Here is an 18,076-nt window from a genome sequence, read left to right as displayed (position 1 = left end):
AGGAGGACAAAGATGAATGAGAGAGCGCTGTGCGTTTGTCGCTGGCAATAACAATAATTACCACCACAAACGTACAAAGAAGCTCCAGCACCCTTTGTGATTTGCAACTCTCGTCGAGAAGCAAAAAACAAGTTGAGGGAGAAAGTTGACGGAGGGCGGAGACGATCGATGAGGGAATGAGAGCGGCAGCGGCGAGCGAGCCCAGGAAAGGAAGCGACAATGGAAGGACGGGAGACGAGGGTGTACCAAGGTACTGCGTGCGGAAGGAACATTGGGGAGGTACCTTCCTCTCCTACCTTCCAACCTGACGGGCGGGAGTGGGTGCGGCCAAACAGGGAAGTTGGCCGGGGAGGAAGGAGACGCCCCAATGCCCCCTAGCACCAGCACCTGCCAGCACCTGCACTGCCAGACAACTAGATAACGCTACAGCCGACTGTACTGCACCGCACAGTATGCTTCAACACTCTAAATTTAGTTTTGGCCGGACAAAGCATTCTTTGACAACACTTTGTTCTACCAGGGAGATGATTTCCTGCTCGGATGTGCCAAGCTACCCGCACGGTACGCTACGAATTATTCGTCTGGGGTCCATGATAGTACTTTGTCGCTACTCAGGGCTCTACAGTGCTCTCAGTGATGAGCATCCACTACAGACAATTCTAATCAGGGACCCAGAGAGCTTGTGACCGCTCCAACGTCGACCGGTACAGCGACAACTACAGGGCTATCTGCTGGGTCAAAAGTTCAACTGCTGTATCTTCAGCTTCGCTAGCGTCCACTGGGGCCGTGGCTTCGGTGGCGTGCCTGATGGTGCGCCTGATGGTGCATGTGGTGAAGTCGACCGGTCAAGGTCTCTTTGAGAGTATATATAAAGTAGCGCTCAACACCTTTGCCCAACTGTCAAGACCTAGAAAGAGCCCTGAAAGAGCTTTGAGCTGCAAATCAGTACTTGGCCGCGACCTCCAAAGCAAAGAGCGGGCCGTGTAGTGCAAGAGGCCCACAGCGATGGAGTGATGTGGTGGATGCATGCAAGGCGTTGTGCTAGTCGAGAAACTCGTCCCAGAAATGGAAAGCCAAAGGGTTCCTCCCGTCCCGTTCGCCGGCCTCTAGATCAAGGTTCTGGTTGTCCTTCTGAGCACATTTTCATATGGACAGAAGGTTCTATATCAATATGAAGCTGAGAAGCGGAGGGAAGGCGAGAAAGACGAGACAGCAATGCTCTTCAGATTGTCGCATCATTGTTGTTTTCACGCCCCGATTGGTTGTCAAGTCGTCAGCCTAGGAAACGGGACATGACGGGCTGGATCCAGCGGACAGGTTGAGCTACCAGGTTTAGCGAACGAGAAGACCCATTCCGGATGACCCATAGCAAGACATCAAGGGCTCGGAATGGAGGTCACGACGGATCTGTCATCCGGCCGGGGGTGTCGTGGCCATGGCCGAACCGTGGATGGGATGCTGTGTGTTTGCTATTCGTGCAGGATCCCATCTGATCTGAGTTGTTCTTTTGTTCTGGTGTGCTCTGCTCTGCTCTGTTTAGGCCTCGTTCCATAAAGGGCTGGCCGGGCGGTTATTAGGACTCATTCGGTCAGAGATCAAAGGGCTTGAACAACATTTGCTGAAACAAGATTGGGCTTGAAAGAGCAGCGTCTGGGGTTTCAGATGAAGAAAACTTTGTTCAAGAGGCTTGAAATAGACCCCTTTGTTATCTATATCATCTCCTTCCCTTGAGAATATGATCTCTTTCATCTCGAATTACCCAAGTCAACTTGTCTCCGCCACACATAATTCCATGTCCTTTTACTGTGCCTGCAATAACAATAGCGCAAGCTCAAACCCCAAAATCCCATCCGCAGTGACCCTTTCTCCCCTTGTCGGCACGCCTCCAATGAGCCAGCAGCGGGTCCATGACTGTTTCGGCCTTGCTGACTGTTTACAGTGGAGCTCTGACTCTATTTCCAGTTGATTCGAAGATTAAGCAGGTGGATATTTCATATTGTTAAGCAGATGTGCAATCTCGACGCTTCTCTGGGCGTCTGTCGTCAGGATACCTGCCTGATTATGAAGGGGGGTTTTCAAAGCCCAAAGGAGGGGATCCTGGTTCTTACCAATTGAGCAAGATGAGGCTATAAGCTCAATCGGTTTGGTCAGTGGGAGCGATGCGAGGGTACGAAGAGTACTGTAAATCAGTAACGCGGCGCTCTGCCACATGGCGACCGAGTTGTTTGGGAACTGGTGATTGGTGACGGCCGATTCGATCTGCTGGTCAAGCTATGCCGAATGACCATTGCTTCTCGCACCCATGCATTGGTTTTACTTTTTATTGCGATGATGCAGGCCTTGATTCAGATCAGTCATGGCATTTAATACGAAGGAATATTCCTGTTTGTGGTACAGACAGAATACGTCAAGTTCATAATAATGTTCTGGTACTGGAAACCGAACTGACAGAGAAGCAGAGATAAACTAGATGCGTTAGTAGCATGTCTTGAAGAACCCACTCGTCTCGGCGGTACCACCATGATCTGTCGTCAGCTCAGAACAGCAGAGCACAGCACAACGCAGCATGCAGCACACTGCGGTTTTTGTCCGAGGCAGGTTCGAACAGGCTGATTGGAAGAGCATATTCCAGGGACCATTCGTGTCTCATTGCTCAACATTTTGGGTGTTGAAATGCCAGGCTCAGTACAGAGTACAAGTTGCTATGATGCACTGTACTGTAATGGGCTGCATGGAATAAGCGAACCCCGATGAGTCCCCCTCGACGGTCGTATGTGGCTTACAGATTGCATGTCGGGCTTCCCGTTCGTTTCTGGCAGGGAGAAAAGGGCTGAGCCATTCTATTTTCCGGTCATGTCAGCGTCACAGGCTGACGTTTTGGACAGGCCCTGGAGTCAAAGTCAAATTGATTAATGTCGAGAATAATTGATTTCTTGGAGGTTCATCGATCAAAGGCTGTGTGAGCTGGCGAGGTTGTCCAAGGAAAAGCTGCATCGTCAATCAATCATCTGTTGCTACTACCCTACCTTCTCGACTGGCGTGGTCGGGACCTTGCAGGTGATTTGGTCTGGTCTGGTCTGGACATGATTGCCGATCAGCTGGGTGGATCAGGGTCCAAGACTGTTCACGAGGAGAGGGAAATGAAGGCATAAGTCAGATAGATTATGCAGGACTGTCAAAGATGTCAACTGAAACTCGATGCCGGGAGATGCGAATAATAATGATTTGCAGGATATAGTTCGCATGGTCTGGGGATGATTTGCTATTGTAATTAATTAATGAAATTATACTCGTATCGCCAAACCTAGTTAGTTATGTATACATGTTTATTACCTGCAGTAGTGTGAAAAAACTTTGGTATTGATACTGTTGCAGTCGTATCCTTGAGTTACCTGACGCTTCGATCTCTCTGTTACGCGAGACATGTAAGCCAAAGATTGATCTGCCGCTCAACAATACATCGCTCTGCTCCTTTACAGATATAAAAGTATATATACTGATCATATTTACTTTTCTTCTCAATATCTGTTGTCCCGATATTATGGACCGGTCTTAACCGGAGACAGTCATGATCCAAAGGGAGCACCCGCTCTTCCGTTCCGCAATGCGGGGATAGAGAGAGAAATAAAAGAGAGAGAAAAGAACCAAACCGTAGTAGGAAAGAACAAGAGAAGCAGAACAATAGCAGCAGCAACAGAAAAACAACGAGTTTATCCATTTCTCCGACATGATCCGGCCATACACCTAACATGATATGATTGACTGCATGATCGAGCAGCACAGCGCAGCGCAGTTGCTTTACATGTGCATATCTTGATCGATGAAGAGCCCCGCCCCCGCAACTTCCGGCCTCAATTCTTTTACAATCAAACTCCACAAACCCGACAATTCTCCTCTTCTACTATGTAAGCAAGCAGTAGGTCCAATCAATAATGAGTGTGTCAGATGAATCATTGGTGATTCAGGATCTTGACTCATCAGTAAAGTTGAGAGAGCAAATGGTCAAGGCACCGTCTTGTTTTTTTATAGTTGTTGGACTGAGCTTCAGATTAATCCAACTCTCTTTTCAAACTCTTAATATTTTTAGACACAATTAAAGTTTCTCTTGTTCTCTCTCGAAGTCAAAACGGTTCTCAACGTCTACTAGCTAACCCCTCTAATGGCATCCTTCTCTTTGCCGTGAAACTCTACTTTGTGTCACAGCTACAAGTTCTACACTTGTCTCTTGCTACCTTTACCCGAGCTGGCTGCTGTCCATTCTACCTTGGGACCTAACGATTCACCCTTTCTGGACATGGCCGCCCACCTAAGCAACAGCGACAGTGACTTTGAATACGACGTTTTTTCTTTCTTAGTAGTACCAATCCCATATACTCAAATCCACGAATAAACAACCACCTTCTACAGCTTCTGGCTTGCCAACGTGCCTAGCTAGACTCGACAGGGATCCCCCTCCCGGGGCATCAAGCGGAAGACCCTTGTCGACATGGGTGACACTGAGTTGTGCAACAAGGATCATTACAGAGAGAAAGAGATGCAGTACCTGGTACGTACTGTACTTCTTGACTTCTGCTGCTACTGCTGTTGCTACATGCGCGCCTCACTTGAGTCGTCGTCTCGTTACAGAAGCATCCACGGCCAAGCCAAAACCATGATCGCTGACATCACTTTGCTGCTACACTTGCCATATCTCGCTCTCAGTCTCACTCACTGCCTTGCTGTGGACGGATGAGAAAGAGGCTTTTAAATCGCGCTTAGCGGAAAAGAATCTCGGTGATTTTATAGAAGGATTGGTTCCAATTGGCGAAACTCCGTCTTCTCTGTCACTTTATGCGCCGCCTCTTTTTTTTTTTCTCTGTCTTAATTCACTCGCAGACCGCCAGCCTCCAGGCCTGGCCTGACCTGACCTGGTTCTGTCTGGTAGGTATTCGCTGGCTGTACAGCAAGTGGCCACTATTGTCTCTCGTATAAATAACTTCAGAGTACATGGCCTTCTCACCGTCAAAAGGCATGTACTACTATGTTATGTGTTGTAGGCCCGGCAATGGTCAGTCACGTCTAGCGCTGTGGGCATTGTGGTCACGCTGGCAGATGGCTCCAGACTCCTTTCCCCGTCTCGCCTCGCCTCAACGGTCAACCCAGATTTCAAGGTTATACCATAGTAACCAGGCACTGGTTTCTACTGTATGTACAGCATGTTCCGGAGAATGGGGTCCGAGGTCGCTCAACAGACCGCTACTGTCATTAGCGGGTTGTTGACAGTAGCGGATTGTCTTGGCTTGTTCCTCTAATGATTTCATTTGTGTGACAAGATCCTCTATGAGCCGATAGATGGATTTATAAGAATACCGTAGAAACAAGGTCCAAATAGATAGAGATAGTGCACCAGGAATATTGTATGCTTGTACATTTGTATGCATGCATGCGCCACGGTCGTTCGTGTCTATTGAGGCTGCGGTGACATTTTGCACTTTTGTTACAGTCAGTCAGTCCCTGACTAGCTAGCCGTACATACACTGGCTGGCTGACCTGTAACTGTCTCAGATCTTTGACGCCTGGCCTCTTGGCTCATGACCAGTACAGTCGTCTTGTGTTTGATGTTTGGTTTCGGAAAACACTACACTTCTACCGACATTACAGGGAACGACTCAGCATTCTGTAACATTGCTTGTGGCCGTGACCCTTTCCAGGGACAAATGAATAGAGGGGCCCATAGCCATCAAAACAAACAAACAAATGAAAAGAAAAAAAAGGGTTGCCGTTCGGCGAGTGATTCAGGTGGGAAATCTAGGATAGGGATCCGGCAGGGAATAATAACATCAGGGACCCGCTCTAGTATTCGATTTCCATCCAAAATGACAGGGGTGACATGATCCCTGGCACTCACTCCTCTGCCTCCTGTCACATTTACACCATTGTATACTGTCTGGACTGGGCAGAAGATGGGCGCTTATTTGCCTCTTCTTACTCTACTGTATCCTTTCTGCAACATGTTGCTCTTGTATAATTCTTGTGTTGAATCTTTAGGACTATTAGGACAAGTTCGAATGCATATTTTGACCCTTTATCAGGATGTTGAAGATCATGTTTCGGGCGTTTCGATATTGATATGTCTCTCTCTACTCGCCAATACTCGATAAAGCGGGAGGATGTCTAACATGTTAACCGAGGAGGCAGCTAGTGCTGGCACCATTGGGAACAGCAAGGGAACTGTCAGATATTTCCCCCAGTATTGTGCAATTGTCTCTATGTTCACCCGTATATGCTTTCTTTTTGGGTTCTCTACCTCTTGTAACTGCTTAGTATAACAGTCGGAGCTGCAGAGATGCTCGATATAGCCCTGTGTCTCGTCATATGTGATGCTCGCATGTAACTCGGGTTCTGCAGAACATTGAGGTCACCACAACCCAAGTTCAAATATTCATCGTATAGCCTAGATAGCATCTTTCTAGTCGTATAAGCAAACAGCTTGCATAGACCATCCGTTTGCCGTGTCTCTGATGAGCAAGCTCGAGCCGCTCGGCCCTCAGTGCCCTGACTATCTTTGATCGACCAGCAATGCACTAGGGAGTTTCGTGCCCTGGACAAGATGAATTGTAAGTACTGCTAGGATGGCAGGGACTTCGTTCCGTCACAGTACGGAATTGTTTGTGTAAATGAGGAGTAATGTTAGAGTTGCTGATTTGGTCAGTCACTGTGAGGCTATCGAGATTAATACTGAAACGAGAATGCAACATCTAGATTTCGTCAGGAAAGCTTCTTTGCAGACTAGCCAGACTAGAAGCATTAACTATACGGGTTGTTATATACAATCCTATTGTTTTAATAACGAAATAGGTTAACATTGTTGATATCTAGGTATCCTTTATTTCGCAACTAGGCATATTATCAATTCTCTAGGGTAGCATGAGTGACGAGGACTACATCAATAACCATCGTTTTCGTCAACATCTCACCATGGTAACGTTTCAATAATATCGTTCGATCCATTATATTGCATCTGTATTACCTGGAAAGTGTCACCATCAACTGTCATATGGGTATCTGCCCCTCAAGGTCATACAACATGATAGTAACCTCACCTTTCAAATGGACGGCCTAGTCTCGGCTTGTTCGGTTAAGTCGGGCCTGGTGGGCACTTCTATATGCACCTATCATGCTAATGCTACCGCACTCATGTCATGTCATGCGCATGTCTATGGTTACAGCATCTTGTCAATCTTCCGGTTCAACCGCACGTACAACATGTAACAGAGACCCGAAACTGACGCTCGATGTCATCAGGCAGACAAGACTCAATAGCAAGGCAGGATCTGACCAACGGAAAAGGAATGCCGGCATCCAAACCCAATCACTTACGAACATCTAGATTCTCTACCATAAGCTCCTCTGCTTGACATAAGGTCCCTTCGAGGCCAGAACCTTTCTGTACAACAACTTAATTCACCGGGTGGGTGCATGGACCCCAAAGGTCTCGGTCACTTAGCTGGAGGCTTGGCCTTGGCTCATGATGCGATGTGACAGTATCAAGTCCCTTTCCGTCTAATGCATACATCCTCTAACTGAAGGCCCGTATCATTGGACGAGCTTAACGGCAGCGGGCCGGACCATGGTTTTCGTTCAAGTGAAGTCCAGTTAAAGATAAAGAAGAAGAAAATTAGAGAATGGATGATCAAATTCCAGTGTTCATCAGCTAATTCGCTCCATCTTCGCTGACTGAGGTCACTCTTCTCCAGTGCCTGATGATCATGCATGATAGCATCATGCCGATACCCCTACTGATAGAGTTCAGAGTCTTTTACGCTCGCTTCAAGCCAACATCTTTGCTTAATGGGTGTTCGGGGGGTCTTTCGGGTAAGAAAAACCACTTAGTGATGTCGGTTATCACATATCGGTTTTGAACCCGTCACTCTAACGTGATTAGCTTCCTTTCTCTATCTCAAGTCTAGCTCTCTTTAAAGTTGTGCCCCCAAGAGGCGAAAAACCGCAAATCCAAATTCAAATCCAAATCGTCTTCTTTGTTCCTGTGCCTTGTGCCTGGTGTACCTGTACCCTCCCCTTCTCCATCCGTCTTAGTATCTGCTCAACGCCCACCCCCACGAGAGGCGGCGTTGATTATGGAGATGGAGGCCCCGCTTCCGTTCCGAAAATGTCTTTAGCCTGCAGCATCTTGGTTTAGCTTGCTAGTCTGATCTCTCGGGAAAATCCAGTTAGTTGGCAGTTAATGGGCGAGTTGGGGCCGAGTCGAGTCGGCAAGACGGACGAGGCATTTGACTTTGTCCCGGCCCAGAGGGTCCAGCTGCCATCCTTTGGCGACGGATGTGCTGGCGGCTGCTACTCTGTACTTGGACTGGAAAGTCCCTAGGCTGTCGGGTAACTCACTTGGGGCCGGATGTCGACCCGAAAAGATGATAGCTTCGTTGACATCAACTCGCCAGAGGTGGATCATCGCGAGGCTGTTGATTGTACCGTAAACCAAAGACGGCTGATGGTTGTAGTGTTCACCAGATTGACAAAGGACGTGAATCGGCGATGGCCATGATCATGGCCAGTGGGTGACTTGTAACTCTGTCACATTCAACAACAGACGTCAAAGGATTCCGGTCAAAATGTGATCAAGAGGCAACCGAGAAACCACGACCAACATATCATGCATGCATACATACCCTGATGATCATGTCTCGGGAGCAATCTGAGCAAATCAGACCATCAGACCCCCAGATCTGGAGCTAGGTTCTCGATAGCCTTGCATCAGGCACAACCTGGCAAGCCCATCACGGCAGATCGGCCACCCCCAACAGTAAACTTCATACACCTGGCTGGTCCAGTAGCAGCGATATTTGGAAAAATCTGGGCAAGCGCCCCTTGTTATTGATCATAGTAAAACTAGTACAGCCGCAGGCTCCACGGCTGCCCGTATCGTACATCGAGGCGAGCACGGCAGGGTAGGGTAGGCAGCATGACAGCTATGATGATGATGATGATGATGTTCTGTTGACGTTTTCATTGCCATTGCCGATACCTTTTGCCTTGCTTTCCTCCTGTCCTACCCCGTTGTTCTCATGCGCTACAACAGACTCTTCCAAAGGCCCCCACTGGTGAGCCATTGCTCCCATGCCTATTGCGTTTTGAATAGTAAAATTGCGCAGTGGCCAAGGTAGAAGTAGATAAAGTGCTTAGTCTCTGCAATATGTGTTAGTCAAAGCTTCCCGAGCTCGGGGCTAAGGAGTCGGGTCTCCTCTCCGGAAGTTGTTGGGTTTGACGAACCGTGAGTGACGAAGCTGCCAAAGTTGCGACCAACAATACAGTGCCAGGTAGGTCCCTTTCGCTCGTCGAACTGGATGGTGTAAGTACATTTTCATATGCGACGGGCTTGGTGTACGAACGGTTCGCTTGATGTGCTGTGCGATGTCCTGCCATGACATGTTAGCTCGGATAGCAACAGGTAGACCTGTAAGCAGACCAACCTTTTCAATAGTGAACTTGGCCATAGCCTCCTGAGCTATCATCATGTCAGCCTCGTTCCCTTTGCGCCGGCGCGGCGCGATTATCCATTATTTCCCATACCAACTTCAATGGACTCTTGTTGCATGTCCTCCGTCTTGTTATCCCGTCGTTAGCGATCGTGTCTGGTATATTCGGTACGCATATCGGGTTATCTCACCATGTCGGCGGACTTGATCTGAGCTGGCTGGATATTAGTATGACGTTGTCTCGATACTCAAGGGGTGGTGTGTGTGCTGCTTACCCTCGAGCTTCTCCCGGGGAACGGGAGACTCTGCCTTGGGAGCGTGAGCGTCGGACATTGTGATTAGGATTGATGAAAGTGTTCGGTTTGGGAAGCGAATGCGACTGTCAAACTTCTGTTAGTTCATCTTGATGTCGCGAGGCTGACGGCCGACAACGCCTTGGTGCGCGCGCGCCCCCTAACATGGACGGGATGCTAGCAGCGTTGGTTTGGGAAGGGAAGATCTGGGGCGTACGTACGCGATAAGCGCGAGGTATGGGGCGTCAGCGTTCTCGAGTGATTAGTGCTGTAAAGTAAAAAGTCAAGCAGAAAGTATTAAGTTAAGTACGGGTACGGGTGCAGAGGACGGGTCAGTCAGTGGTTTGTTTGTACTGATGGAGGTGTTGATGAAACGCAACAAATGCTAAAGCCTTGTGGAGCAATCCAAAGTGCTAAAAGTGCAGGTCGCGTATTCATCTAAGACAATGATTGGTTTGTCCTTGTTGGCCAAGCTGTGGCCTCGTTGGCGGAAGCTGCCCTGGACTGCTGGGGTTAAGAGGGTGTTTCCACGCTGTGATGGGCGACCTAATGGAAGTGGATTAGTGCCTGGGAGCGCGGCTCGCCAGTACGTACCTGCGCTAGCGTGTCCGTCATTTGGCATGAGATTACCCTATACTATGTACCATACAACATTGATAAACGACAAAGTGAGAATAAATGGGTGCTCGTTTTTGCTTTTGAAATGGTACAGTAATGATTCACTTAGGTCAATTATTACCCTACATATTGATGTGTACTGTGTTTTATTACACGTGCTTATTAGTCACTGTTCTTGTTGAGGCTCTTTGAAGGTCACCGCAAAATTGAACTAGGATGTGTAATGATCATGCACCTGGAAGATACGATAGATTTCTAAACATACAAAATAATATTTAATATAACAACTATGGCGCTACAGATAACCTTTCGATAAAATCATGTTGATGGAATCAACAAGGTACATATTCATGACACTAAACTCCCGCATTCTCATGATATCAGTGCCAACTTCTACCCACTCCTTCCAGTTTTTCAACACCTGGGCGTGAGTAATTGGCAAGAGAAGATGAACACTTCATTACGGAGTAGTGGTAAGCAACATGAGACGATTAATCTCTAAAAAACACCCTGTGAGCTCAGGTGAAGTGTAGCATCTTGGCATTGGCACACCACGCCGTGAAGACCAATGGGTACAGGACATGACTGAACTCTAAAATCACACTTCGAAGCACAGAGAGACGGGACATAACAAGAATGAGACAAGAATCATGAACTGACACATCAAGAAATTGTCAGAGGCTCAATGGTCTTCGCCCAAATAAGTAAGAGGGTTCCCAAAACGCAAGTGACTAACGATCAACAGGACTGAATGCATTCATGCCGTGTCAGAAAATAGCAAAAAAGATAATGCAAAAAGCTTGAATAAACTTTTCAGTGGCGTCATGCATTCGAGAGAATAACGCATACAGTTTAGCTTCAAAACAGGCAGGGTGTAAGAACGATGTCGTGAAACTACTACATGCACTTACCACCCGACAGCTACCGCCTATCTCTATTGTTTGCTCATGGGAGTGATGGAACATGCTCACCAAGGCAGCGAGAAACTTTCAAGTTTAACTTCTGATCGATTTGTATGATGTGGTTGTTTGGTGGAGAGTGAAGCTGGTAAGTGATTTTCCATGTAACCACCTGGAGACTCACGATCGAGTGACCACATGTAGTCGCTAACTAGATTCGATGGGCGTATCGCTCGAAAGTTTCTTCTCGTTTGGTGTTCAACAATCTTCGGACCCATATAGCCATGTGATATATCTCTTGCTCATGAATCATGGACGACTAGTGGCACCATGACTCACGACAACAATGTACTGACGAAAACCATGTTCCAAGCTCTTGCAATTAATTCCACTGCGGGAGACGTCAGGCGTACTGATTCCAGGTTGAATATCGGTTTTCTTTCAATTAGTAGTCGTAGTTTGACGATTTTATCAAGGAGTTTCAAAGTCGATATGTCAAAGTGTCGTCGCTGAGTGCCCAGTTGGTCCAGTCGAAAGGTTCTCCTCAATATCCATTATCACCAAAAAGATACGTTTTGATAAAAGGAAGAGAATCAAGATGGACACAAGGTTGCGTATAGATGTGGTCCTCGATGACGAATGACCCAGACGATTCCGAGTAGTGGACTGAAGGGACTTCTTATACTTATGTATCTTGAGCACTTGAACATACTGAAAGTCAGATGGCCCTCCACAAAGTTTGACAAGAATTCTCCAAAGAATAATGGCTTGCCTCCGCATTCCCTCACCAGTCATTCCAAAGCTCATGGTGTGGAGTGTGCATCTTTACATATGCTAGAATGCACATCAAGAATGCATTTTACAGCACCCCTCTGGCAGATTTTTAACAAAAAAAAAAAAAAAAAAAGAACGCAGTTTTGTCTGTTGTTTGAATGAAGTTGTAGCAGTATTAAGTATAAATATTTATTCAATTCATGCTCGTAATGCTTCAGCATCACGTATCGTGGTAGTGATGGTAGTGTAGCATAGGAGGTGGTAGGAATGTCGGAGCACCAAATTCAGAGCTATATTGGCATTAAACTTTCAGAATCTTTCTAGATTTATGCTCACCGCTTCTTGAAAGAAAGTTAATTATCGAGTTGCTGGGAGACCATAGACAATAGCTGGTGTTTTGAATATCTCTCGTTGTTGCATTCAGTTAATGGTTGTTGAAAGCGATGACTCTGGTATGGAGGACCTCTTTGAAGATGAGGAATAAGAGAGTAATGGTGCTCGAGGTTAGAAAGACGGATTGAATCACAGAAAGTATGGACGGATGCCCATTGTCTTGGGATCTCATTGCATGTTGCATGGGAACAATGATCGGCGTCTAGCAAACGCATAACGCCGCACCTTTGAACATGAACGCATATCGTTTATGAGGAATCTATCTTCATTCCCGTGATATCTCATGCGAAGCAACAACGCTTTGCAGTATCGAGCACCTATTTGGCATCGGAAGAGACAGAGCAATTCGACTATTGCGAGAGAACATCTCCAAGCTTATCAGTAATTTGGACTATTGTTACTGTCAAACAATAACACAGTAATTGTGAAATAGAGATGAGTGGAAGAATAAAACTCGAAGGAAACATGATAGGAGACAGAAGCCACTTGATTCCAGCATGACCCCTTTGGCATTCATTATGTAGGTCTTAGGTGGAAGGTGAGTCTTGGAGGCGAAAACATTCTCACATTCAGCATTCTTGAGTATATGTGATCAAATGAGGTGATATGACATCTGTAATTTGTCAAGCAGACATATTTATAGCTTTCTTCATAGCTGCCCCTCTGTCTATATCATCACAAGCAGACATCACTGTAAACGAAATTTTGCCATGCGGCAGAATTCTGCCATGTTTAAAGTGAAATATCTGATCATTAAGGGATATATCTGGACAGATGAGTAGTAAAACTGATATCATGTAGGAGATCTCACTCCTTATTTAACGAAATCATCCTGCTTTCATCAACATTGCAATGTTATTGTGGCGCTTGACTTGTTCGCTGGAATTTCTCCCATCTCTGAGCCTGCGGGCGGTGAAGCAAAACGTCTGCTTATAGAAGCATCCTGGAAGCTGGATAGAATAGTGGGGTTTGGACTGTTGGAAAATCCGGATGCACGGGCCAACATCGGGTCCCAGCCTCGGACAATAAGAGTGTGGTAGAGAACAATTTTTTTTTTCCTCTTCTCCCTTCTTAAAGAGCTTATGTTCTTAAAAAATGACTTCACGCGTCAAACTCCCCCGGTGAACCACCATTCACCAGTGATTTGATCTATCAACAAGCAATCATATCACAATGGCTTCATCAAGAATTTTCATCAAGGGATTGCCTCCCAACATCTCAGAGGCTGATTTTCGGAAACACTTCTCCGCCCAGGGTCGCGAGATTACCGATGTCAAGCTGATTCCCCAGCGACGCATTGGCTATGTGGGATACAAGACATCCGAAGATGCCTCCAAGGCAGTCAAGTACTTCAACAGGTCTTACATTCGCATGTCCAAGATCGCCGTGGAGACAGCCAGACCCGTGAGTTACTCCTCCTACCTGGCTAGACTTGCCAATACTGATGGAATGTTAGATCTCAGACCCCGCCCTCAACAGAGCTCAGAGCGCCGCGCATTCCAAACCTGCATCGCAACCATCCACCACGATCAAGGGCAAGGAGCAGTCGGCTGAGAAAGACTCTGATTCGACCTTGAGGAAGCGCAAGCGAGATGAGCCCCAAGCTGTTGCGGACCCCAAGCTACGCGAATTCCTTCACGTAATGAAGGAAGGTAGGGAGGGCGCCGTCGACGATGGCGTCCACGGTGGACTCGGCGATGGAGTAGCTGCTGTAGCTGCCAACGCCGTTCCTGAAGAAGAGAGTGACGATGAGTACGAGCAAATACCTGCTCGGAAGGAGAAGCAGCGCAGAATCGAACCTCCAGCGAAGCCTCTTGTCTCTGAGACGTTGCCTTCGCATCTTAAAGAAGCAAAGCCGGTCTCTGATATGCAGGATAAAGCTCCTGCAGCTGACGAACCGGTGGAGTCTGCAGATGCGGCAAAGCCCAACCCAGAAAAGCAGGAGGCTGTTGCAGAGGATGACGATTGGCTTCGTTCACGCACAAACAGACTGCTGGACCTTGTTGATCCCGATGATCTGGAACGAACACCTGTGCAAGGGCCTTCAGCAACTGAGACCGATCATGCACAGGGAGGCGATGCAATGGAAATCACCCCAGCCGACCCGCCAACCGCGGATGACGTGGAGGTGGTTGAACCTGTGCCTGTGGCAACAGGGGGCGAACCGGCAGAGGACGACTTGCTTGAGGCGATCCGTCGAACATCTCGACTTTTTGTCCGAAATTTGCCCTACAGCGCCACCGAGGATGATCTTCGGGAGAGCTTTGAGCAGTTTGGAACTGTTGAAGAGGTATGTTTCTACTCATTTTCCTTTCATTTTCCATGCAAAACCCCGCAACGTGATGAACCTCAGATAGGGACAGCTTATACTTCGGTATTTGATGAGAACCTTGAGACGAATATTTTAGTAGATGCTTCGATTAGCTGAATTGTTGCCAATTTCACTGCATTTCTTGAGGATTATACTAGTCCGAACATCAGCTAACAACTGTTCGATAACTAGGTTCATCTGCCCGTCAACAAGTCAGGTACCAGCAAGGGGTTTGCCCTGATTTTGTTTACTGAGCCTTCGGGAGCGGTTGAAGCATTCCAAGCCATGGATGGGGCGACGTTTCAGGGGCGTATTATTCACATCATTCCTGCCAGTGCTAGGAGAGACACTGCTTTGGACGAGTTTACTCTCTCCAAATTGCCTCTCAAGAAACAAAACATGATCCGCAAGAAACAGGAGGCATCCACAAATACCTTCAACTGGAATGCGCTGTATATGAGCCAGGATGCCGTCAACGCATCAGTTGCCAACCGTCTTGGTGTTTCAAAATCAGAACTCCTCGACCCTACCTCAGCTGATGCTGCTGTAAAGCAGGCCATCGCGGAGACAAGCGTCATTCAAGAGACCAAATCCTATTTTACCGCTAATGGGGTGGACCTTGAGGCTTTCAAATCAAAGAAGCGGGGCGACACAGCCATTTTGGTCAAGAACTTTCCCTATGGTACTACGATCGACGAACTCCGCAAGCTTTTCGAGGAGTCCGGGCCTGTGCTGAGAGTTTTGATGCCCCCAAGTGGGACAATTGCTATTGTCCAGTTCTCCCAGCCTAATTACGCCAAGTCCGCTTTTGGGAATCTGGCGTATCGCCGGATTGGCGATAGCGTTCTCTTTTTGGAAAAGGCGCCAAGTGATATCTTCACAGGCGGCGACCAACTAGACCAAGCCGTGTCGCTAAAAGATCGACAGGCTCCGACGGTCCAAAACCTTAGTGTGAACGACTTACTGTCACGCGGTGATAAGCCGGAGGAAGAGTTGGAAACAACCTCACTGTTTGTGCGGAACTTAAATTTCTCCACTACCACATCTCGGCTTGCAGAAACTTTTCAGTCCCTCGACGGATTCGTCTCGGCCAGGGTTAAGACTAAGATGGACCCGAAGAAACCAGGGCAGACACTTAGCATGGGCTTTGGTTTTGTGGAGTTTAGGACCAAGGGTCAAGCGCAGGCTGCTCTCAAGGTCATGGATGGTCATGTCCTTGAAGATCACACACTCGCTGTGAAGGCATCGCACAAGGGTCTCGACGCTGCCGAGGAGAGACGTCGTGAGGACAAGGCTAAGAAGTCTGCTGGGCAACGTACCAAGATCATCATCAAGAACTTGCCTTTCCAGACGACCAAGAAAGACATCAGGTCTCTCTTTGGCACCTATGGTCAGCTTAGGTCGGTACGCCTTCCTAAGAAGGCTGACTACACCCCTCGGGGTTTTGCTTTTGCAGACTTTGTCACTCCCCGTGAAGCCGAGAACGCGCTAAACTCGCTGAGGGACACCCACTTGCTGGGTCGCAAGCTTGTCTTGGACTTTGCTGAGGCAGACGCAGTTGATGCCGAGGAGGAGATTGCAAAGATGCAGAAGAAGGTTGGAGGACAAGTCAACAAGGTGGCCCTCCAGCAATTGACTGGTAAGGGAAGGAGTAGGGTCAATATTGGCAACGAAGACGAGGAGATGGACGGTTGAGTATGGAGGAGAAAACTATAGAGATACTATTTACTACCTCGATCCGATACAGAGGGTTGCGACAAGGCTGAGTGTTCCTGTTCCTGTTCCTGGACCTGATCTCGCACGCACAACTGGCCTCGCTCTTGACGAACCAGCAGCTCTACGCCGTTCTCCCTTGGCAAGGGTCATGGTCACTGTAGAACGGATGGCATGCATTACTCGCAACGCTTATTCGGAGTGGCTTCGATCTGGGCCAGAGGTTCGTCGAAGAATTCATCGCCCTGGCAGGGGACATTGCGGATCCTCTTAATGTCTGATTCTAATCTTGAATACATACCTTTCCGTACCTTGCGCTGTTCGTTCTGAAGATGTCTTTGAGATCCCCCAACACACGCCCCTCCCTCACCAGTCCCCTGATGATTGGCGATAGTCGTCGCGGCCCCGCCCTGACACTCCCTTGCATGCTAACGCCCTCGAACAGAGCTCCAAGCTGCCATGTGCTGGTGGCTTCTGCAAGCACTCACAATTGGCCGCCACTACTACCGATATGAGTTTCCCTCCGGGCAAGGTCAGGTCGGTTCCCCGCCGGCGGAGCTCGCTTTGGTGTTTGGAGATGAAGACGAGGCGGCGCCTTTCCCACCCCCATACCATCCCATTACCATACCCTTTTTGGTGGATAGATGATGAATGGTTTGATGTTTGATCGTTTTGGAGTAGAGTTGACGAGGGGCGCCTCCAGCCCTGGGCTCCGCAGACTATCTATGATATACTCCCCAGTCTTGGATTTATAGATGTTTATTAAATATCTTCTGGTGATTCTTCGTTCCAGTACCCAAACACTCCTTTCTTCAGATGCATACATCTATCCCACCATTCCACGTCTTGAATTCCTTTCAACATTCTCATCATCTCTTGTCTACTCATTGTCTGCATTCGTAGAGTCACAAACAGCATTTCAGCTGGGTCAAGTCTATCCTTCTGACCTCTGTTGCTGGCATTCCTTTGCCAACACACAAACCGTCGCCATGTCTTCATCACTATACCACCCAAGGCCGGTGCTGTCTTCGCAAAGATATACACCATCACCAGACTATCTTCAAGATGCTCGACGAACATATCACGACAACAGCCGCCTGCCACTACGGGAAACCGCCAGCAATGCGCAATCACACAACTTCAACAGCATGGTTCCGTGCTATTCAAGCCAAGTTGGCATCTCGCCTTCAGTGCCAGCCAGCCTTCCAGCTCCCATGATCCCCTCACAATCATTCGAGTGCCTCTACCGCGTACCTACACCAAGAAACCAACCTCGCTTCCAGCAAAGAAGACCACGAAATGAAGTCAACCCTCTCTACTTCTGGCCTGCTTTCCGCCAGTACCGCAACCGACAAGCACACAAAGACACCCAGAAGGACAAGGGTGGTGTTTGGAGGAGACCTGAGCTTGAGGATGCTTTTGTTGACTGTGAGTACATGACAGCGTCCTTACCTGACTTGACCAATACTAATGATAACCAGCCGTTCTTCTCATGCCTCACATGGGACGTCGCAAGTTCTCCATGGGAGGAAAGCTACATGGGCGCAACATGCTTATTAGCGAATACATCTTCACAATCTGTGTTGCCATTCTTGGCAGCAA

At 47.9% G+C, this 18,076-nt stretch overlaps 3 protein-coding genes across 3 annotated transcripts; 2 read left to right on the top strand and 1 right to left on the bottom strand.

Moving 5' to 3' along the window:
• Window positions 1-8,842: 8,842 nt before the first annotated feature.
• On the bottom strand, window positions 8,843-10,143 carry FGSG_00886 (uncharacterized protein). Its single transcript, XM_011318316.1, has 8 exons — window positions 9,988-10,143; window positions 9,749-9,852; window positions 9,665-9,687; window positions 9,568-9,601; window positions 9,468-9,502; window positions 9,387-9,413; window positions 9,268-9,337; window positions 8,843-9,183 (listed from the first exon to the last, which is right to left on the bottom strand). Exons 2-8 carry the CDS (start codon window positions 9,804-9,806, stop codon window positions 9,119-9,121), a joined length of 312 nt encoding a protein of 103 aa, XP_011316618.1. The 5' UTR covers window positions 9,807-9,852; window positions 9,988-10,143; the 3' UTR covers window positions 8,843-9,118.
• Window positions 10,144-13,623: 3,480 nt separating this feature from the next.
• Window positions 13,624-16,519, top strand: FGSG_11852 (multiple RNA-binding domain-containing protein 1; the record flags this gene model as incomplete). Its single annotated transcript, XM_011318315.1, has 4 exons — window positions 13,624-13,854; window positions 13,907-14,740; window positions 14,837-14,857; window positions 14,954-16,519. The coding sequence occupies 4 exons, from the start codon at window positions 13,624-13,626 to the stop codon at window positions 16,454-16,456; spliced, it is 2,589 nt and encodes an 862-aa protein (XP_011316617.1). The 3' UTR covers window positions 16,457-16,519.
• A 1,169-nt stretch (window positions 16,520-17,688) lies between these two features.
• Window positions 17,689-18,074, top strand: FGSG_11851 (uncharacterized protein; the record flags this gene model as incomplete). The annotated part of the gene is made up of 2 exons (XM_011318314.1): window positions 17,689-17,902; window positions 17,956-18,074. Coding segments are annotated over 2 exons (333 nt in total), but the record flags the coding sequence as incomplete, so codon positions are not given.
• Window positions 18,075-18,076: the final 2 nt, after the last annotated feature.

The sequence above is a fragment of the Fusarium graminearum genome, chromosome 1 (assembly GCF_000240135.3).
Source record: "Fusarium graminearum PH-1 chromosome 1, whole genome shotgun sequence".
Classification (NCBI taxonomy): Eukaryota; Fungi; Ascomycota; class Sordariomycetes; order Hypocreales; family Nectriaceae; genus Fusarium; species Fusarium graminearum.
This window is presented reverse-complemented; position numbering and strand designations above follow the sequence as displayed.

What these genes read in the sequence shown, in the direction of transcription:
- FGSG_00886 (XM_011318316.1), bottom strand. Translation starts at nt 9,806, where the DNA reads ATGTCCGACGCTCACGCTCCCAAGGCAGAGTCTCCCGTTCCCCGGGAG. An exon ending in AGATCAAGTCCGCCGACATG is followed by an intron (nt 9,602 to 9,664) that starts GTGAGATAACCC and finishes CGGGATAACAAG; the next exon opens with ACGGAGGACATGCAACAAGA. An exon ending in ACAAGAGTCCATTGAAGTTG is followed by an intron (nt 9,503 to 9,567) that starts GTATGGGAAATA and finishes ACATGATGATAG; the next exon opens with CTCAGGAGGCTATGGCCAAG.